We start from the raw sequence: 23,285 nt of genomic DNA on the forward strand, positions 1-23,285 counted from the left end.
AAGCAATAGAACAGTTTTTAAGAATTAGAAACCGATCCAAATATAAGGCCTAAGCTAACCACCTAGTAAAACCATTGTATTCTGGATTTCTGGGAGAACTGGACAAGCAATTGCGGAAAACGGCAGTGGCAGGTCTTTGCCCTGTTCATATGCACCGTTTTACTTGGAGAACTGACAAGCAAATATAAGGCTATTGTAGATGAAAAAATTTTGGATGTCACATCGGTTATGTCGGAAGGATGTCGGGAGGAGTTTTTAGAAACTAATAAAAAAACAAATTACATAGCTCGTTTGGAAACTGCAAGACAAATCTATTAAGCATAATTAATCTATCATTAGCACATGTGGGTTACTGTAGCACTTAAGGCTAATCATAGACTAACTAGGCTTAAAAGATTTGTCTCGCGATTTTGAACCTAACTGTGTAATTAGTTTATTTTTTTATCTACATTTAATGTTTCATGCATGTGTACAAAGATTCGATGGGATGGATGAAAAAATTTTGGGTGGGGAACTAAACAGGGCCTAAGGCCTAAGGCCCTGTTCAGTTCTCCACCCAAAAAATTTTCAGGCCTAAGGCCCTGTTTAGTTCTCCACCCAAAAAATTTTCATCCATCCAATCGAATCTTTGGACACATGTATCAAACATTAAATGTAGATAAAAAATAAACTAATTACACAGTTTAGTTGAAAATCGCGAGACGAATCTTTTAAGCCTAGTTACTCCATGATTAGTCTTAAGTGTTACAGTAACCCATATGTGCTAATGACAGATTAATTATGCTTAATAGATTTGTCTTGCAGTTTCCTGACGAGCTATGTAATTTGTTTTTTTATTAGTTTCTAAAACTCCTCCCGACATCCTTCCAACATATCCGATGTACACGTAAAAAAAATTTCATCTATAATCTAAACATGGCCTAAAGCAGGCTGTAGAGCGATTCGATTCGCCTGCAAGCATTTGGCAAGTGGCAAGTGGCAACGCAGCGCAAAACCGGCAGGCACCTTTGCTGCTTTGCGCAAGCTGCCGGTTCTTGCCCGTGGATTGCGTGAGCGCGGGGAACGCGGGAACGCCGGACCAGGATTCAATCAACACACCGAACGGGGAAAACAATCCCTTCATGAGCGCACAACAAAGCCACGAGTGTGGGGCCGCCTATAGGGCACCCTCGTGGTGAAGGAAAACTTGAGCCTTGATCAGATCTAAAACCTTTTTAGATTTGGGTATTATAATATTTTCGTTTATGCTAATTATTATCTAATCATAGACTAATTAGGTTTAAAAAAATTATCTCACAAATTACAATAAACTATATAATTAGTTATTTTTTATTTATATTTAATGCTCTATGTATGCCAATATTTAATATGACCAAGAATTTCAATTTTTTTTGAATTTTTAAGTGAACTAAGGCCTTGTTTAGTTTCCAAAAAATTTCAAGATTTCCCATCATATCGAATCTTGCGACATATGCATGAAGCATTAAATATAGATGAAAATAAAAACTAATTGCACAGTTTACCGGTAAATCACGAGATAAATCTTTTGAACTTAGTTAGTACATAATTAGATAATATTTGTTAAATAAAAATAAAAGTGCTACAGTGCCTAAAAACATAAAAAGGAACTAAAAACAAGGCCTCGAATGAAAGGAGAAGTGAGCATTGCAAGTGGGATTCTGCTTTCTTTGGGGTCTCCTGGCATGGCAGTCAGTGGCAGCATCTGCAATGCTCTTGCTCCGCAGTTGCCGCCGCGCGCCGTCGTTTTTGACGCTGCGGCCCTCAGTGCCCTTGCCCAGTTGCCCTGTGCGAGAGAAATTGACCGTGCAACTTCTCTCGGCTCTCACTGGCTCGCCGATTGGCAAATGGTGATTGTTTTATGAGCACGGGGGGTTAAAAGAGCATTAACGAATTAATTAACGTGGACAGATCATGAAGCGACCAAGTGGGGTGTTTGTGCTGTACGCAGTGCGCCCACGCACTGATGACCGATCCATTCCACGGGATGCCATCTCAGATGTGTCGGGCATTGGGGACGGTTGGGTGATTGGGTCTCTCCGTGGGAGCTATTACACTCTCGGTCCCACTTGATGATGTTTTCATGGATCATCATGGTCCATTGCATCTATGATGAGGTCAATCGATCGAGATATATAGGGTGAATTACAAGATGGCTCTATTACTTTTTAACTAAAAAAATCAAATCAAATCAAAATGACGAACTTCATGACTACTCAAATTAATTTATTTCGGAGAAAACGTGATTCCCTCTCAAAATCAAAAGAAAAAAAACAGGAGAAGTAAATAAAAATGGAAAAAAAGGGAAGAAGTCCGCTCTCGGTACGTTTCGTGGGCCGCGGATGAATCCTGCAGACCTACGACTTCACTCCTTCTATAGGCCTGGCCACGGCCGAATTCCCCGGCAGCAAACTTGCGCGGCCGGCCTGCTCCACTCCAGCGCCCGCCTCAGAAGCCCAATCCATGGCTCTGCAGGAGGAAGCGACGAACGCGTGGGGGTGGCCTTGGCCGCCACCGCCAACGCGGCGAAAGCGAAGGAGGGGGGGCAAGGGCAGACGAGCCGTTTTCTACGCCGCGCCGCGGACGAGAGCAGCCGCCACAGCACCAGCAGCCCCAGCCGCCGCCACGGAGATGGAGGAGGAGGCCGAGGCGTCCGTCCCCCCCGCCACGAACTACGTCTACGACGCCCTCCCGGCGCTGCACTTCGCCTTCTCGCCGGAGGAGGAGGCCCTCGATGACGCCGCCGCGCCCCGCTCGGCTGCCGCGGGGCAGGACGAGGATGACGCGACCGCGACCTACGCCGTCTTCCGCAACGAGATAACAGCGGCTGGGGATGCGCTCGCGGACATCCCTGCCGCGGACTTCTTCTCGCTCGACGTCTCCGCCGTCGAGGCCGAGGCCGAGCCCGAGCCGGCGTCCCCGCGGACCCCGGCGCCCGCCGCTGCGGCGGCGACGCCCTCTGGCTCCCGTGCTTTGGAGGACCAGCCGGCGCAGGGGTCCGAGCGCGCGTGGTTCAGAGGAGGGAGGCGGTTCAGGAGCCCCATGCTTCAGCTACACAAGGGTGAGGGTTTAAATTTGGTGCATTGCGCAGCGGATTTGGTAGCTTCCCGTGCTTCAATTATCACGCAACTAAATAGACTTTGCTCTGCTGTGGCATTAAATTACTGATGGAGTGAAGTGATCAGTTATAACAGATTAAAGATCACATTTTGTTGAGTAAATAAACCAGAATAATCTGGGCTTGGCAATTATGGTGTTTTGCATTATATAAGTATTCGAGGCCAATGCAAACCATAGGTTCTAATGTCTAGAAATCTGCATGAGGCTTTTGGTGCTTTTGATTGCAATGACATTCTTCTTGACAGTTAAAAATCAAACAGATACAAATGATGAACAAAACTACTCTAACTACAGTTTAAAATTATAGTTCATTTTAGGTTTGTCATAAGTCAGACTTCTCTAACTTTTGAGCAAGTCTATAGAAAAATACAGCTAGAATGCCAAAATAGTTCCATTCAGTTCTCTATGAAATATGTCTTAATAGTGCATTTATTTGAACTTATAGATATGTTTTTTCTAAAAATTTGGTCGAAGTTAGAGAAGTTTGACTTTGGAAAAATCTAAAGTGAAGTATAGTTTGGAATGGAGGGAGTTCCTTGTAGTGATCTTCATGTATTTGGATGCAGAAACTGTGTAGAGAGTGCTATGATGCCAAACACCTTTTTTTTTGGTTCCGATAGAGCTGATTGTTAGTTGGAGTTTGCTAGCCAGCAGTCTCAAGGACCAGTTTGATATTATACTTAAGAAATAGTAAAGCTACTTATGCAGTTGATCCAGACATTCAAATCACATTTATCTTTAGCACTTGAACTAGCAGAACTTGAGATCAATAAGAACTTGCTGATGCATATATGGTTTTGTGATGGATAATTTGACTGTTGGAGTACTAAGGTATTGTATATTTGTTGCAGAGATTCTTGACTTCTGTGATTTTATCTCACCTTCTACTGAAGAGCAATCTTCACGAACAGCTGCTGTGCAAGATGTCTCTGATGTTGTCAAACATATATGGCCACAGTGCAAGGCATCACACTCTTTCCCCCTCTAGTTTGTGTCAAATAGCTGTGAACTATTTTGGTGATTCCCACTCTTGCGTGGCAGGTGGAAGTTTTTGGATCTTTCAGGACAGGTCTCTATCTACCAACAAGTGATATAGATGTAAGCATTCTTCTTTCCTCCTCTTTCTATGTTTCTAGCTTGGTGCTTCACTTTATCTGTTCCATTGCGTTGTATTAATTGCTGGATCATAGTGCTTACTTTGTTAGACAGTATTAGTCTCTATCTTACTATGAAGGAGAAGGGAGAGCTGGAGATTTGTTTTTGTCTTCTAATTTTGTTTAGCGGCACATTAGCTGAGGTCATTATAGCCGTAACTATTCACTGTCAAATTTGAAGCAATAGAAAGTGCTATTACCGTAAGTAACAATATGATTGAGATAATGGAATAAATAGTAGGGGAGTATTTAGCAACAGAAAAAGGTAAAGGTGGACTTCCATCCTATGTTTCTGCTGTTGCAATTGCAGAAAAAACATCAAACTGCCGTATAGGGAGGGTGAAAAGTGGTATATGCATCAGTTCATGCTAACAATATCATCATGTGTTAGGTCAGAAGGACATGCTATGTTTGTATGGACCTATCTTCACCTTGTATTTTTTTTCTTGAACGACACAGGAGAGCTGCGTGCCATTTCATTATTAAGAAGAGAAAGAATACTAAGGAGAGACAAGAGCCTGCTCCTAGTACAAGGGAGAGAAATTCCTTGTATTTGCACTAGCTAATTTGATATCGACAGACCTACTTTGTTTGTTCTTTGTAGCGCTCCCTCCGTGCCACTATGTTTGTCCATAACCTCGAGAGAATGTCTCACAATGGTTGTCCATAGAGAGAGTGTAGTTATTACAATGTTTTCATTCTCTACCCTCAATCAAGTGCTTTGGAAAATGAGAAATGGTTGCGTGATGTTATTTAACATGGGCATGGACAGTCATTTCACACTGAATTCTCTTGAAACACATACTGGGTTAGTGCGCCGGTGTGCTATGGACAAACATAGTGGCATGGATGGAGTAATTGATAAAGAGTTTCTAGGGTACATCACCTAAGCTTGTTGTAAACTAGCACTTCCCATGTTTCACCTGGACACACAGGGTCATGCACCTTCTTTTTATGAAATGCCTATCTCCTTCATCTGCTTAAGTTCATATTAGGCTTGTTGTTGCAGGTTGTAGTATTCGAGTCCAGAGTTAAGACTCCTCAAGTTGGTCTATATGCTCTCGCAAAAGCATTGTCTCAGAAAGGTGTTGCTAAAAAAATACAGGTCCAGTTCTCACCATTTTTTTTTAAATGTTGTGCAAGAATCTCCGTGAGTTTCTTCTTGTTCATAAAATACTCATAACAAGATTTTCTACAGGACAAAATACTGTTTTTTCCCATCAAAGAAACAACACAATCTGTTACCCAATTGAATTAACCACGTGGGATGATAACTGGTTGGTTACCTTGGTAGGGAACATGGCAGAGGGCTTTCATACCTTAATTTTGCCATGATATCCCTTGCCTTTTTTTGTGAATTGCTGGTCCTGGCCCCATGGCTGCCGACCTGCCGGTTGCCGTCCTCCAATATGAGCAGAGAAACACACGGGAAAGAAGATAGCGATGCCGGGGTTTAGAAAGATGAGGAGGGTGAAAAGTGTGGAGCCTGTGGTGTCATTGAGCTGCCTGCCGAACATGTCGCACGAGCAGCACAGGCAAGATCAGGTGACCAGCACAGGCACTTGAGAAGTGTGAAGCAAACAAACAAGCTAGAGATAGAGGAAAGTTTTGTAAGTTGCAGCAGCAAGTAGCTGCTGCTGTGCCTAATTTGGTAGACATGAGTAATTAGCACTGCAAGAGCAAGAGAGGCCAGGCATGAATCAGTGAATCGGGGCATTGAACTTCTTGCCACTATTAGCGTGGCCCACCTAATCCCTCTCACATTTCAGTCCAGTTTCGCAAGTCTTGGAACTTGAGTGCTGCTCTCTCTCTCTCTCTCTCTCTCTGCCATTGACCAAGCATTTTGCCTATCTGCCTACCATCCCCACTCCTGAAGGCTGAACTGGTAGCCCTAGATGACGCGCCAAACTGCCAATTCCACAACACGAACTAACCCCGTGATACCTCAAATCTAATCTGTCTTCCGCCACCGGCAAGTGACCAAATGTCATCATCTGACATTGCCACTTTGTCAACTATTAGTTACTGAGTTGCTTATTTTGTCAATGGATTACTGTTTTTCTTTTGCGGCAGGTAATAGCAAAGGCACGTGTGCCAATTGTGAAGTTTGTGGAAAGAAAGAGTGGAATAGCTTTTGACATCAGGTGCAGTTTTGTTTTCATTGCTCAGACCAATACTCAACTTCTTTTTCTGTTGTCCCAGTTCTCTGTTAATAATCTTCCTTTTCTGTTCCAGCTTTGATATGGATGGTGGGCCGCAGGCAGCAGACTTCATCAAGGTACTTGTTCAACTGGACAACTAACTACTACAGTAACAGAGGCAGCATGTACTCTGTTTGAAGCTAATCTGTGGCAGATATTCAACATGTACTTTGGCTTACCTGATTGTTTTGGACTACCACAATGATCTTTTCCATTTTGTACTGTAGGATGCTGTGAAGAAGTTGCCTGCTTTAAGACCTTTATGTATGATTCTGAAAGTTTTTCTGCATCAGAGAGAGCTCAACGAGGTACAATTGAACAAAAGTCAGTGACTTGTTGCTTCTTTAATTAAAAGTTGGTTGTGTCATTCCAGATTTCTAACCATTACACTTTTTCTTGGTAGGTCTATACCGGTGGAATTGGATCATATGCTCTTCTGACGATGTTGATCACACATCTACAGGTGAAATGAGATTTCACTTTTTGATCTGGAAAGCCTTTTCCTTATGATCTATCAAGTAGGATTTTGAGCTGATATTTGAAACTTGTATAAACCTATAATCCTATAAATGGTTGAAAGCAAAGATGATGTTTTGTTAGGTTTAAGTTCTCCTAAAAAATGTTGAAGTTCAATTAATAGAACTGAATTATTTAGCTCTAAACACTTGTAACACAACTATTTCAGCTGCATTGTACTTCACTGATTGTGTTATTTTTTTGCTTGTCTGAAGTTGCATTATTTGTGGGCCTGAAAATTCTTTCTTTCTAATGAATCATTTACTACTGTGTTTTTTGTTCTTAGTTGGTCTGGGGAGGAAAAGATATTCTTGGTTATCATCAGTCCAAGGAGCACAATTTGGGAATTCTTTTGGTAAGTGATACTTTTGTTATTATTGTTCCAGTCTCAGAATATTTTCATATTGGCTCACTGCAAAGTGTGAGCTTTATTTTCCTACCTTGAAATTCTTGTTTCATTCTCCCTTGAGATTTCCCTTTGTGACAGTGAAGAAAAGTCAATGGACACCCCTTTATATTTTCCTGCTCTTTTATGGCAGGTCAGGTTCTTTGATTTTTATGGACGCAAGTTGAACCATTGGGACGTTGGAATATCTTGCAATTCTTCAAGGACCTTTTTCTTGAAGAGTGATAAAGAGTAAGTTGATGATTTAATAGATGAACTTATGCCAGATACTTCACTGATCATTGACTTGCAAATTTTGTTGAGCTGGGAACATATCTTGCTTTCATTTAGTTTGTTCATTGTTTAAAAATATTCTGTTCCTCTTTGTAGACTAGCAATAGACACTGATATGTGATTTCCTTAATTCCTTTAATAATTGGAAAACTTGTCAGGTGGTAGGGCGAAATTGTTTAGTTTCTCCAGGTCTAACCTTTTTATACTAGTTTATTTCTGCGCTTCTCTGATTCTTCTTTTATTATGCTTTTGTAGCTTTATGAATCATGATCGGCCACATCTATTGGCGATTCAGGATCCCATGGTAAAATACCTGTCCATTCTTTTTCACCTAACTTGAGGATCTTGAGTTGCAATGGATTAACTCATTCAACTCATGATGTCCAGGTACCAGAAAATGATATCGGAAAGAATTCCTTTAACTACTTTAAGGTAATTACTCTAGATTTTTTACTCATGCTTTTGCAGTGCATGTTGCTGATGCTATGGATGTGATACTGGAACTGTTTGATGCTTTAACTCATTTTGCCGTTTGCTATGATACTATTACTCTGTAATCTTTTGACATAAGAAAGCCTTGAATAAATCCCATTTTTTTCAGGTGAAATCAGCATTTTCCAAGGCGTACTCTATGTTAACTGATGCGAACTTGCTTACAAGCTTGGGACATAATAGGAGCATTCTGGGTACCATTGTCAGACCAGATTCAGTTCTCCTTGACCGGAAAGGCTGGAACAATGAAGATATGTTAGCGGAACCCTGGGAACCGATCACTCAACAGTTTGACAGTGAAAATGATGCAGCATATAATTGGCATGTGATAGATTTGGATGAACCATTGCCCAGAAATATTCAATCCACATCCGAGGACACTAGTTCATCACCATCTAAAAAACGGAAGTCCTCAAAATCAAAACAGAAATCGCGAAAGAAGTCGAAGGCTGGTGCCTCAGGCAGTAGTGATGTTGCAAATGGGTTCAGAGAGGACAGATCATCCAAGCGGGAAGCGGGAAGCAGCAAACGGAGGAAAGGACCAAAGGAGTATGACAGATTCACGAATACACACCCAAAGTACACACATGTTAGTAAGTGGTAACTAACAGCGTTTATAGTATGGTCACAAGGTCCAGCTCAATTTGACATTGAGAAGAGTATCATGGCACATTATGGCATGCAATGTGAATGACGAAAGTTATCAGCAGCTCCAGAAGCCACATTGTATGATTTGCTTGTTTGTCTGTTTAGTTGCTATATACATTTTATGTACCAGAGATCAAACTAGATTAAATGAAGATTCGGTTATTTTATTTATGCTGCAGCAATTTTGGCGACTAGCTTGTATTCTTTTGTAATGGCATCATTGGTGACGATGAGTTCTGTATGTTTGACATATTTGATTGATGGGCTGATTGCCTTAATCACTGAATAATATGTAGCTTTAGGATATGAGTGACCTTTGCTCCAGTAGATTGCTAAAACCTCAATCTGATTTAGGAAAGGGAGAGATCTCCTCTTTAGGGAAAAGGTGGTGGATTTAGGAGATCTCTTAAAGAATATATAGGGATAGGAGATCTGCAGCTGTTATATTTACTATTTTGGGATAGGGGAAAGTAAGAACTGGTGCAGATGATTTGAAAAGAAATTGGACATTCTACTCCGTAATGCATGGAAATCGCAGATCGGTAGTTCCAACGACCCCAAGCTTCAGAAGCATTCTCAATTTCTATTGCAGTGACAACTGAGACTTGTAGCTATGTCATAAATAATTGTAAACACAGTTTTCAGCATTACTATTTCTGAATTACTATAGCTCGTGCGTTCTGCAAATCTGCGAGCATCGTTTCTGAGTAACCGCAGCACTTGTGTTCAGTAGAGCAAGCTAAACTAAAATAGATGAGATGAAATGCATCAATAAAACTTTCAAGTATGTCTACATGCCATACACAACCAACTTGATCAAGCGCGACAGATTCTGTGAGAAAGCAGCATCTGCTAATGTTACCTACGTAGCAAACATCTGACAAGCTGATGTAAACCCGTCATATATTCATATTCATATAAGAAATGCATATAAGTTCGGTTACAAGGAGATATGTCCATTAAAAGTGAGGACATATGCCAACAGTGATCACTCAGCTAACCTACTTTTCTTATTTCAGATTGACCTTCAGCTGAAAAAGGTAGAAGGATCTGTTCTAATCTGCTGGCTGATGGGAAAAAAAGGAGCCAGATAAAATAGACCTGATGTGCTTCCAACTGCAATATATGTATACTAGTAAGTTGTGGAAGCAGTGAAATGTACCGTCTACCATCGCACATTGTCCACTATGCTGACCACTCACGAGGGGATGTTACATTGCTGCCAGCATTAAGCTTATCAACCATTACAGGTTGGGCTGCAGTAACCACTGGGAGTATCTCAACTTGATCCCGTGGATACCCTACAACACTAGCTGTTTCAACCAAATTTCCAAATGGATGGTTGTGCACGACCTGTGGTCCCAAGGGATGATACGCCATAGAAGCAGTAGCTGGAGGCTGAGGCAGAAGAGCTACAACAGTTGCAGGGCAGTTAGAAGGGTTCTTGTATGTGGAGCTGTAGGTCTGGCCATTTCCTTGAACAGCATAGGATGCAACACTGCAGTGACTGGGCTTGCTTGGTTGAGGTGGACAGGGGCCCTGGCTGTGTAGCTGCACTGATTGTGGTTGCTGATGCTGAGCATTATGATCTGCTACGGGAAGCAATATTGTATTGCCTTGGCCATAAAATGAATGGGCAACTTCATGCTGCTGCTGCTGCTGCGATGAAGAGTATGGAGTCTGCCCAGCCATACTTCTTGTAATTGGTTCAGTGTTAGAACTTGCAGGCTTCGGGGAACTGAATGGAGGAAACAAGGGTGTGGCTTGAGCACTCTGAGACTGAGGAGATGAGGACTGTTGTTGAGCCATGTGTCGTGAAACTTGTTGAATAATGTATTGCTGCTGTTGCACCATGGGCTGTTGGGGATGCCATGTATGCGAATCAACCTGCTGGGTAGGCATATGTAGTCTGTGATTCTGAGGCTGAGGGTACAATTCAGTCGCTTGACTAGATTTCTGAGGTAGCTCAACTTGAACCATGGCTTCAGGGTTGTGGACAAGTGGCTGCACAACTTGAACCAAAGGTTCCAGCGCCTTGCTCTCAGTGGATTTCACATGATCCGGGCTTTGCACATAGTACACAGGAGCCTGGTTCAACTGCTGCTGATCATGCTGCGTTCCCAAAGTGACAGGCACTAGGTGTTGCAAAACAAACCCGTTGCTGGTTTGGACCTGCACGGCAGGGGACTGCATCCCGTTAACTTGGTGAAGCGGCAAAAGGGTGACCTCGTGTTTTGGAGCCTGTGTGCTGTGGTCATTTTCCCTTGGCGTGAGCACAGAAAAACCGGTGGCCTCACCCTTCTGAGAGGCCGCCTCATGTGCTATTTGAAGCTTGCTGAGTTCTCTTGGAGTTTCAGCTAAGTCCTGCCTATCCTGAAGAACCTGCAAGGATTTGTGGACCTGGCAACCAAAATGTAGATCTGGTTATCAAAGATGCTAAGTGTTAGTCTCAGACCCAAGTGATACAAATCTCATCTCCGGGAACCGTAAGTTGACTCCACTGAATGTGCTAGCTTCCAGGGAAATAAACAATCAGTTAAGTCTAATGAAGCATCGTACACCAAGTATAATACTAAGTGAGAAATCCAAATCGCACTGTCATTGTCTGCCATCACTCGGCGGCATCACTACTCGAGAAGAAGCAAACTAACTGGTGCGCCGGGAGGGATCCAATCGAGGATGCAGGGTCCACGGAGAAGGCAGGCACGGAGGCGGCTTACCTGTCTGAGGTTCTTGTCGATGCATCTGAAGTTGGCGGTGCTGTCGCCGTGGTAGTCCATGACGTCGCTGCGCAGCTCCCCGATGGACCTCTCGAGCTTGTAGCAGTAGAGCTCGAGCTGCGAGAGCCTGCCCCCGATGCCGTCGAGCGAGTGCAGCAGCGCGTCGGCCTGCTTCCGCATGCACTCCTCCACGGCCGCCATCACGGCGTCCTTGGGGTAGAAGCCGCCGTCCTGCTGCTGCTGCGGCTGCGGCTGCCCGTAGGCGGCGGCCACGAACGTCCGCACCAGCCTCTCGTCCTGCAAGCCGTGCCCGGCGCAGCGGCGGAGTCGGGGTCCGTCAGGCAGGCGCCGAGGGAAGGGAAGAGAAAATTCGAAATCAAGAGATGGCGACGAGAGCAGAGGCAGAGGCAGAGTGCGGGCACCTCGCGGCGGCGGGGCTGGTCGTAGGAGCAGCGCGCGTCCGGGGGCAGGCCGAAGGCGCCGGAGACGGAGACGGAGGCGGCGGCGGGGCGCGCGGGGGAGGCCATGCGTGGGCGGTGTGGCTAGGGTTTTGGGCTGCTGGTGCTGTGAGGGGAGCGGGAGCGGGAGCCTGAGCTGCTGGGGTTGGGAATCCGAAGCGGGAGGAGGAAAGGAAGGGGCGGGGAAAGAGAGGGAGGAAGGAAGGAGGAGTAGAGTATGCACTCGTTGCTGTTGCAGGCACGAAAAAAAATCTCAAAAAGCAGAGCGCCCGATGTAAAAACAGCCAAATGAACAGAGTCCGTACACTGGAACCTGAGAGAGGGAGAGGGAAAAAAAAAGGTGAAAACTGAGGAGGCAAGCAAAGCGGAGCCGGAGCTAATATCGGCGAGACGGTGGTGGGGCTGCGGCCTGTGGAGTTCGAGGCGCGGGGAGGAATAAAAATGGGGGCAGCGCCGAGCAAGTGGGATAAAAATGGGGGTGGGGAAGCGGAGAACAAGCGTGGTGGACCTCGGAGAGCGAGACGGATGGGATATGCTGGCACAAGCTCTTCGCTTCAGAACTCGGCGGAGTCCGTCCACATGTGGGGGTGGCCGGGTGGGGCTGGAGATCTGGCGAAATCTGGTGGGCGGTGGCGGTGGATAGGGCCTAGTGATGGCCGGGAATGGGAATGGGGGTGCTGTGCCCGTGCTCTGCTGCTCCTGCCGCTCTGGTGTGGATTGGGGATCACCTGGGCCTGGGCGAGATGTGATCGGTTTCCGACGACGTTTTGTTGGAGCTTCGGGGTGCTCCGTCGCTCTCCCGCCTCGTGTGCCATGTGCGCGATTTATAAGGAGGGTTAGGCCTTGTTTATCTAGTTCACCTCAAAATTTAGTTTTTTTAAAAAAATTTATTGTCAAATCGAATTATTTGTCAAAATTTAGTTTTTATAAATTACAAGTAAATTATATAATTAGTTATTTTTTATCTATATTTGTCAAAATTTAGTTTTTTTTTGACGCCTTTTTATTGTGTGCAACAAGGGCCAAATACTAGTATACTACCTAAACATGCATTAGAATAATCTTCACCTCACTTCTCCATCACATAGTCTTTGCAGTGGAATATTTTTTCAGGTGGCCATTCAACATATTTCCAGTGGTGGAGCCAGGATTTGAGTCTTGGTATTCCTTGCTACTGTTTGGTGAGTCGTCACTTAGCTGTTGCCTCTAACCTAACTGATGTGGGCCCTCGTCAGTCGCCATGTAGGCATAGCATAGAGATAGAGGCCGCGCCCGCGCTACATGTCCCGCGCTGCCAGGAGCTTAGGACACTGGGAACCAGTAGTGCCGCCACCACGTCATGCCTTGTCGGGTAAGGTTAGAGATTTAGGAATGAGGATTATGGAATTGTCTCTCACTCATGCCTCGTTCACTCACATGAAAAAAATACTTTTATTATACATGTTGCTATGTGCATATTTCGATTTATCTTGAAAAAGAGTTTAGAAACAAGATATGATTTGTACTAATATTTGGTGGCATGAGTCAATATGTATGTGGTTTGAAGATAAATAATTAGGTTCTCATTTGCAGAAACAAAAAAAAATAATTTCAGTAATCGAGCTAACATAGAATCTGTGTGGAAAAATAAATACAAGGATAGATTAAAAAGAATGAGAGAGAAATTTTATTTTCTAAATATAGAAATGCTAATATATTTGCTATACATATATATAAATATACCTATATATACTTAGTGCATAAAAAAGTTGGATATTCCTGGAAATACCAGGAATACCCAGTGTATCCGCCCATGTTTCCAACCCACAGAGGTCAAAGCATTAGCACTGTTGCTTGCAGCTAGGCCTTGTTTAGATCTAGAAAGTTTTTGGATTTTAATACTATAGTAATTTCGTTTTTATTTGACAAACATTGTCCAATCATGGAGTAACTAGGCTTAAAAGATTCGTCTCGTGATTTATAGGGCAAACTGTGTGTGGCAGAACCTCCTGAATTAAGTGGCCCACATGCACACATCATTGTCCCAAAGACTTCTGATCGACGTGCACGAGTTCCAAATGACTCAAGAAGTCTGTCGGGTGTCCTCGGGAAACCCGAATCATCCACGTAACTTTCTTTTCAGGAATTCCCTCATCAAGCATCACAGTATTACAACATTTCATAGATAAGAGAAATCAGAGTAAAAGCGGAAAGGTTACATAACATAGATTGAAACTTAAGTTCAAAGTTTACAAACCATAAGTATTTAATACATAAAAGCTTCGGAACTTTATATTACATAAACCATAGATCACACAACAAGTTTTTACTTGCCCAAGGTCACACATCAGGTTCATCATCATCACTCTCCTCCACAAGAGTAAAATACCCATGACCATCAAAAGGATAATCAAGAGATTCACCTGCAACATGGGTTAATAAAACCCTGAGTACAAAAGTACTCAACAAGACTTAACCGACTATAAAAGAGGTGAAGACTCAGTTATGCAGGCTATGGGGATTCAAGGTAAAGCTTTAACAAGATCAAGTATTTCTTTTGCATAAAAGCTTACTACGAGTAAAGCCTAATTTCAAGTTTTAACTCAAGATTATCACTTATAACTAGCCAGTATCATTATCCAACTTTCATAAGCAAAACACCTCTTTCTTATACCAAAGATTCACTTATTACTACGATGATGGTGTGAGGATTGAGGCTCCATGTCCGAGGAAACACGGCGATTCGAATCGATTAAACCCAGCTGGGGATTCAGTACCACACGACATATGTAGAACTTAATCTTGCATATGTCAACCTTTCCTATAGATCCTCCCATACAAGAACGGGTCCAGCGTCACCCGAGAGTACAGTACACCACCATCCTACAGCCAATCTAGATGTTTCCCGGTCATCTCAGATCCGTAAGGTGGGTACACGCTACTCTCGCCATCTTTCCACTCCCAGTACGCGGTTAGCCGTTCTCAAGAATCGGAATAGCTATAGGTAAGGCTTACCGCCGCATGTGGGCTGTACTCAAAGGTCTCAATCACAACAGGCCAATCAACGGTACGGTCCTTAATCGACACAGTTGGAGACACTACTTTAAGACTCCATTCTTAAAGCAAGTCCACCGACCGGTCTCAAGTTGAACATTATTGACCTTAAAAGTATTCCACAACAACCCTTCAAACTTTCTCATTTGAAAACTTATCTAATAAGCAGGACTAAGCATACTAAGTATTTTCATAAAACAAGAATCAAGGTTAATATGGAAATCATCAAGGTAGGTAATGCAGCAAATAGGATTCACTCAACTCCTATTCACCTAATGCATCATATTACTCAAGTGATATAAATAACTTTATGAAAATACAAGGATAGGGTTTAATGTCCGGGGCTTGCCTTGGTCGGAGGGGACGTTCGGCAACTCAACAACACTCGAAGGATCCACAAACTCGGAAGAAACCCACTGGGGATCAGATTCTTCCGGAGCGTACTCTATACGTAAAAGTGCATATGCATGATTATGATATACTCATGGCATGATAAAGACAGGTTACATGTTCTTGGATGATAACAACAAAATATGATTATCTCGAGTACACTTTACCTTCATGGTAAAGAAACAAATTAATCTAGCTATCAAAGCATAGAGTATTACTAAACCAATTTTATCATCTTTATTAAACAAGATTGTGAAGTTATCATACAACAAAGATCATTTATATGAAATAAACCATAACCAGGGAGCATGTTATGCCAAGTGACCTCTGGTTATCAAACAATCTAAAATATCACCCAAATCCTAAAGGGATTAATTATTTCTATTTCTTTTATAAGCATTTAAATAGCTTTATTAAGAAGCATAGCATACTTTATCAAACAGAGCTGAAATTAATCATGAAGCTAGATATCAGTTACACAAAATCACATATTAAATTTCATGATTTTTGGATATACCCATAATTGATTAAAAATCATGGAAGATTTATTTATTATTAAACAGAGGCAATTTTTACATACATGCAAACTATCAGAAAATAGAATCTAATATTTTTCATGTGTTCTACTCATTTTAAGGAAGCCATACAAAAATTCTCATAATTTTTTGGATTAGCACAAAATTTATTACACAAATTCAAATATAAAACTAAAACTGCAGAAAAAGAAAAAGAAAACGTTACTGCACAGTGGACAAAAATCGGCCCGCAGGCCGGCCCACTCCACTCGGCCCGCGCGGACGCTGCGCGCGCCTCCCGTTCTCTCAGCGAGGTCGCTGACAGGTGGACCTCACCTGTCAGTTCTATCCCCTACACGCGCGGCGACTCGGCCGCGACTCCGGCGGCCGATAGCGAGGTCCTCGGCCTCCGCGCGCGCGCGCATCGGCTCCGCCTCAACTCCGCGACTCCATAGGTACCATTCGCGGACGCTCTACCTCACTGCTACCACCTCGGCCACGATAGGAGCGGGCGGTCGCCATGGCCGACTGTCGGCCGGCCACTAGGGCCCGGTAGAGAGCAAACGAAAGGCGTAGGGAGGTTCAAGGTGGTTTAGGGAACACGATGCTCACTTCACCACGGCGGGAGAAGCAGCTGAAGTTGCTGGCGACGGAGACAGTGCAATCGGGCGGGCGCTCCGGCTCCGGCGAGCTCGTCCCGGCGATTCTGTTCGTGCCCAAAGCAAAAAAGAGAGCGCATGAGCTACTAGAACACAAGTAGAACTTGAAACAGCGGCCGGATAAGCATGATACCGAGCAGAATACCGTGGCCACGGAAAAAGACTCACGGCGGCGGTCTCGGTCGGAGTTGGAGAGGATAGAGGTGTCCCGGCGATTGAGAGGGTTATGGGGCGAGCTTGGTGGTGTTCTGGATTCGCAAGGAGGTGGCGAACATCGTGGACGGCTCAATTTGATGCGAGGAGGATCGAGCACGGCCAATTTGGATGGGGACGGGGTACTGCTCCTCGGTGCTCCGGTGGCGGAAAAGCAGTCGGTGCTCGCAGAAGAGAAGGGCACGTCGCGCCTCTGGTTGCCAGCAGCTGCTCCACATCGTCACGGACGTGAACACGCGCGTGGACGAGGTAAAACGGTGGCCATGCGCTGGCATTCACCGATCCAGACTCGGGTGTCCACCGCCATGAACAGGAGCCAAAGCTTATCCCCCCCTTTTTGTCTGGTTTTGCAAAAAAACGACCAAAAGATGAACTGAAGCCAAATTTTCACCAAAAATAAACTTGTGCAAAATTTTGTGAGCTACAAAACATCTTTTGGTGGCCAGAGCTAATTCTGGGTGGAAAATAGCTAAATTTTCTCAACAGTTTTGAAATTCAAGCTCAATTCCAAATTTTTGAATTGGGGCAAAACAGAGTTTCCAAAATTACTTTTGATTTTGCATAACAACTTGAAAAACTCCCAACGTGAAAGTTGTTCAACTTTTCAAGCTCTACAACTTTCATGTTGACCACTTTTCAAAATTCCAAACAGATTTTGAATTGGAGATTTAAGTTTGAAAAGGGGACACTTTTCGGAAATCTGTATTTTCAAAATTACTTTGAATTTTGTACTGAAACTTCAAAAACTCAAAACACCAAAGTTGTACATCTTGACAAGATCTACAACTTTGCTTTTGAACTCAACTTCAAATTTTGCTTAGTTTTTAAATTACACAAAAGGGGACAAATCTAGGGTTTTGAAAACTAGGGTTTCCCCCCTAAGCCTTTCGGAAAAACTTTCACCCAAGGTTTTTAAACTCCAAAACAAACATCCATACATAAAATAAACACACTTTACTTCCTAAACACATTCATCCAATTTAAACTTATTTTAAGTTAATGCATTAGTGTGTGCTTAACGAATTTACGATGCAATGCTCATGATGACATGTCATGTTTTAGTTCGCTTAACACGAGAGTGTTACAGCTCTTTCCCCCTTAAAGAAATCTCGTCCCGAGATTTACCTTAAAGTCTAACTAATGGAAAAGGAAGTTTGTCAAGCACTTCCAAAACCAACCTTTACAAAAACAGGGGTAGATCATTATACTATAGATTACAAGGATAAGACAGAAGAAAAGAACTCAGGAAAACTTTCTAAGAGAAACTCTTCGGATTCCCACGTAGCTTCATCTTCAATATGTTGATTCCATTGCACCTTGTAGTATTTGATAGTTCTTCTACGAGTGACTCGATCTTTTTGATCCAGAACCTTGATAGGATACTCTGAATATGTCAGATCAGGCTTTAACTCAATTCCTTCAACATGAATGATATGATCAGGCACTCGAAGACATTTCTTCAATTGAGAGACATGGAACACATTGTGTACTGATAACAACTGTGGTGGTAAATCTAGACGATATGCCACCTTTCCACATCTTTCAAGGATTTGATATGGACCTATATATCGAGGTGCCAACTTTCCTTTTACTCCAAAACGAGTTACTCCTTTCATAGGTGACACTTTGAGGTATACATAATCACCAGCCTCAAAGGTAAGAGATCGACGTCTCTTATCAGCATAACTCTTTTGCCTGGACTGTGCTATCTTCATGTTCTCTCGAATGAGCCTGACTTTTTCTTCGGTTTCTTTGACTAAGTCAACCCCGAAGAGACTATGTTCTCCAGGTTCTGACCAATTCAAGGGTGTTCTGCACCTTCTGCCATATAGAGCTTCAAATGGTGCCATCTTAATGCTCTCTTGATAACTATTATTATAAGAGAATTCTGCTAAAGGCAAACATTCATGCCACTTCTCTGAATAACTGAGCACACAAGACCTTAACATATCTTCTAAGATCTGGTTGACTCTTTCAGTCTGCCCCCCAGTCTGTGGATGATAAGCTGTACTATGCAGAAGTTTGGTACCCAAGGACTTATGCAGATGCTTCCAGAAAGCATTTACAAATTGTGTCCCTCTATCAGATACAATAGTCTTTGGAACACCATGTAGACTCACAATTCTGTTAAAGTATATCTTAGCATATTCAGAAGCTCGATAATCCTTTCTTACTGGAATGAAATGAGCTGATTTGGTCAGACGATCAACAATGACCCATATGGAATCAAACCCTCTCGATGTTCTGGGTAGACCCACTATGAAGTCCATACTAATGTCATCCCATTTCCAAGATGGAATTGGCAACGGTTGCAATTCTCCAGCAGACCTAAGATGAACTGCTTTCACCTTTTGACAAGTATCACATCTAGCCACATAACTAGCAATTTCAAGCTTCATCTTAGTCCACCAGAATCTTTGTTTTAGATCATGATACATCTTATTACTGCCTGGATGGATTAAAAATCTTGTTGTATGAGCTTCATCAAGAATTTGTTTTCTGAGTTCAGGAACTTTTGGGACTACTAACCGATCCTTGAACCAAACTACTCCAGCTTCATCTATCCTGAACTTGGAATTCTGCTCAGACTGGATCTTTTCTTTCAAAAAGCTCATACCCTTATTTTCTTTCTGAGCTGTAATAATCTGATCTTTGATAGATGAATGAACTGTCATATTTGCAAGACTTCCTTGTGGAATCATTTCAAGACTTAACTTCTCAAATTCATAACACAAGGTAAGGTTTATCGGCTTAACTTCCAGACAATTGCAATGACTCTTTCGACTGAGTGCATCTGCCACTACATTGGCTTTGCCTGGGTGATAGTGTACTTCAATATCATAATCTTTTATCAGTTCTAACCATCTTCTCTGACGCATATTCAATTCTGACTGGGTGAAGATGTATTTCAAACTCTTGTGATCAGTATATATGTGACAAGTATTACCCAGCAGATAGTGTCGCCAAATTTTGAGAGCATGGACTACAGCTGCCAACTCTAGATCATGGGTTGGATAATGCTCTTCATGACGCTTAAGTTGTCGTGAAGCATATGCAATGACTCTGCCTTCTTGCATTAGTACACACCCAATGCCTTTGCCTGAAGCATCACAATACACATCAAAAGATTTTTCAATATCAGGTTGAGCTAGCACTGGTGCAGTGGTCAATAACTTTTTCAAGGTCCGAAAAGCTTCTTCACACTCGGATGACCACACAAACTTGGTATCATTCTTCAGCAGTGTCGTCATTGGTTTAGAGATCTTGGAGAAGTCAGGGATAAACCTGCGATAATACCCCGCTAATCCTAAGAAACTCCGAACTTGATGTACTGAAGTTGGTGACTTCCAGTCAAGAACTTCCTGAACTTTGCTTGGATCTACCGCAACACCTTCAGCTGACAGGACATGACCCAAAAATTGGACTTCATCTATCCAGAACTCACACTTACTAAACTTAGCATATAACTGATGTTCTCTCAGGCGAGTTAACACTATCCTGAGATGCTCTTCATGCTCTTCTTTAGTTTTGGAATAGATGAGAATGTCATCAATGAATACCACCACGAACTTATCTAACTCTGGCATGAACACTGAATTCATCAGATACATAAAATGTGCTGGGGCATTTGTCAGACCAAAAGACATGACCAGATATTCATACAAGCCATATCTGGTAGTGAATGCCGTTTTTGGAACATCTTTTGGTTTAATCTTGATTTGATGATACCCAGATCTCAAGTCTATCTTTGAAAATACCTTAGCACCAGTTAGTTGATCAAAGAGAAGATCAATACGGGGCAAAGGATACTTATTCTTGATTGTTACCTCATTCAAAGGACGATAGTCCACACATAACCTCAAGGTATGGTCCTTTTTCTTCACAAAGATTGCCGGACAACCCCATGGTGATGAACTAGGTCGAATAAAACCTTTATCCATCAATTCTTGCAACTGAGTTTTCAATTCTGCTAATTCTTTTGGTGGCATTCTATAAGCTCTTCTAGATATTGGTGCTGTCCCTGGCTTGAGCTCTATTTCAAACTCCACATCACGATCCGGTGGCAAACCAGGTAAATCTTCTGGAAACACATCAGGAAACTCACAGACCACTGGAATATCCTTGATTTCCTTAACAGAGGTAGCACATACTTGCTCAACTGCTCTCTTAAGGGTAGGAAGATGGATAAGAAGTTGAGATTTGCTATTAGGTAAGTTGACCCTGATAGTTCTATTTAAGGTGTCTATAACTGCACCTCTCTGGCTCATCCAGTTCATACCCAAGATCACATCTATACTTGGATCTTTTAACACTATCATGGATGTTGGAAATATATATCCACCCAAGTCTATTGGCACCTGATGTACCATTTCCTTAGTGCATAGTCGACCCCCAGGTGACTGTATAAAGAACTCATCTTTGGTTGCACCAATAGGTATATTATGCTTTTCCGCAAATGTTCTATTCATGAAAGTATGTGATGCTCCAGAATCAAAAAGTGTAAGTGCTGGGTGTTGGGCAACAGGGAACATACCAAGCATCACTGGCTCTCCCTCAGGTATAGCTTCAACTTGAGTATGGAAAACCCTTCCTGTTTTCTGAGTACCCTTACCCTTCTGCGGATTCTGGGCATGACCTTTGTTCTGATTTGTTTGTTGATTTCCAACTGGCCTTGGTGCGTTGACATTTGGAACATTTTGCCTTGGATATGGACATTCACGAGAAAAATGTCCACTCTTCCCACAATTGTAACAAGGGTTGTTTGCAGCTTGTGGCATTGGCGGACGAATGGCAGGAACATTCGGCTGACGTTGAACATTGAACGGCATTGTCGGTCTTGCAAAACTCCTCTGCATATTCTGCTGCTGAGGCGGCTGATAAGAAGGACGATAAGATGGGCGGAACTGCTGAGCTGGATGATATATGAGCCTCTGGCGCTTCTTGTTGCCGCCAGATGATCCAGACCCTGAGACAAACCCCTTCTTCTTCTTAGCCTCCTTATGTTTGCGGTTCTTTTCTTCACTGGAGATAGCAATGTTCACTGCCTCATGATAAGATATATTGCCACATGATGCCATCATCAGTTGAAGCTTTGTATTCAAGCCTCTCATGAAACAATCCTTCTTCTTTTCATCAGTGTTGACTTGCTCAATTGCATATTGGGACAGATGATTAAACTTTCCAATATACTGTATGACTGAGTCATCCCCCTGACGGAGAGCTAAGAACTCTTCGAGCTTCATTTTCATAACTCCCTTAGGAATGTAATGAGCCCTGAAGGCTTCCTTGAATTCTCCCCAAGTGATTCGGTGACGGGCTGGTTGAACAGCCAGTAAGTTTTCCCACCAAACCCCTGCTGCTCCTCTCAGCTGCTGAGCGGCGAAAACTGGCTTCTGGGTTTCAGTACAGTTGATGAGACTGAACTTTTGCTCCATAGTGCGGAGCCAATCCTCAGCTTCAAGAGGTTCATCAGCCTTTGTAAAAACTGGGGGACGAGTATCGGTGAAGTCAACATATGTGGTTTCTTCTCGGTTATGGCGACCACGGCCACGCTGACCAACATTCTGGTTTTGTGCTAACAGAGTTGTTGCATTGACCAATGCTGCAATTGCATCAGCCAAAGAGGGTGGAACGGGTGGTGCATTAGGAAAATCATCCCCACCCTGGGACGAACTAGCTCCATGGTTGTTAGCAGACATCTGTTTAAAAACACATCACACTTTAATTAACATACTTACTTAAACATCATACATCATGGCTTACATAGCACAAACAGTTCATCTTATTTATCATACAAGTCCGCTCCTGGGCAGGACTTCCGAAACCACTATCTTACACACTTCCCATACTAGAGGTTTTTATGACTAACTAAGTTACAAAGTCAGAAGATCACACTCGGTCATACTTCGTGCCTTCTCAACACCTAGTCGTCATCCATCTCCGACTCACTGGTGGTAACACCCTCATCTGGAGTGGGAGTTCCTGGCTCCTCTGCTTCATCCTCAGAAGTATCACTATCCACTTGGATGACAACTGGTCCTTCCTCTGCTGCTTCAGGAGCCTCGGGTGGATTGAGGGCATCCTGCAGCTGGTGCACTTCCTCATGGAGGGTGTTGGCATAGGCCTCAAGAGTGACCACATACCCAGCCATATGGTACAGCTGAACTTCCATATTGATGTTGTCAGTGAGCATCAGGCGCAGATCATTCTTCATAAGCCTGTAGGTCCTTGGTGAAGGAGGACCTCCGCTAGTGTCACTCCCGTTTCCGTCGCTGGAGTTATCAGTGCTGCTGTCGCTGCTGTCGGAGGGTGGCGGATCCCTTGATGCCAACTGGTGCCTGGGGACACGACCTCCGGTGGACTTGCGAGCGGTTAGGCGGGTACGAGCCATCTGCCAAAATATTTTTATTTTGAATATTAGAACTATATATGTTCCAAGGTTAAAGGATAGAGTTTTACAATTAGATGG

General features: G+C 43.2%; 2 protein-coding genes across 2 annotated transcripts; one reads left to right on the forward strand and one right to left on the reverse strand.

The window, feature by feature from the left end:
- LOC8067999 (non-canonical poly(A) RNA polymerase PAPD5) lies at window positions 2,467-9,134 on the forward strand. Its single transcript, XM_002456074.2, has 13 exons — window positions 2,467-3,079; window positions 3,990-4,102; window positions 4,180-4,236; window positions 5,302-5,397; window positions 6,366-6,436; window positions 6,528-6,570; window positions 6,721-6,801; window positions 6,897-6,956; window positions 7,296-7,364; window positions 7,549-7,646; window positions 7,944-7,992; window positions 8,076-8,120; window positions 8,290-9,134. Exons 1-13 carry the CDS (start codon window positions 2,482-2,484, stop codon window positions 8,782-8,784), a joined length of 1,875 nt encoding a protein of 624 aa, XP_002456119.2. The 5' UTR covers window positions 2,467-2,481; the 3' UTR covers window positions 8,785-9,134.
- Window positions 9,715-12,662, reverse strand: LOC8061844. Its single transcript, XM_002458254.2, has 3 exons — window positions 11,971-12,662; window positions 11,549-11,845; window positions 9,715-11,228 (listed from the first exon to the last, which is right to left on the reverse strand). Exons 1-3 carry the CDS (start codon window positions 12,073-12,075, stop codon window positions 10,014-10,016), a joined length of 1,617 nt encoding a protein of 538 aa, XP_002458299.1. The 5' UTR covers window positions 12,076-12,662; the 3' UTR covers window positions 9,715-10,013.

Source organism: Sorghum bicolor, chromosome 3 (genome assembly GCF_000003195.3).
Source record: "Sorghum bicolor cultivar BTx623 chromosome 3, Sorghum_bicolor_NCBIv3, whole genome shotgun sequence".
NCBI classification, from domain to species: domain Eukaryota; kingdom Viridiplantae; phylum Streptophyta; class Magnoliopsida; order Poales; family Poaceae; genus Sorghum; species Sorghum bicolor.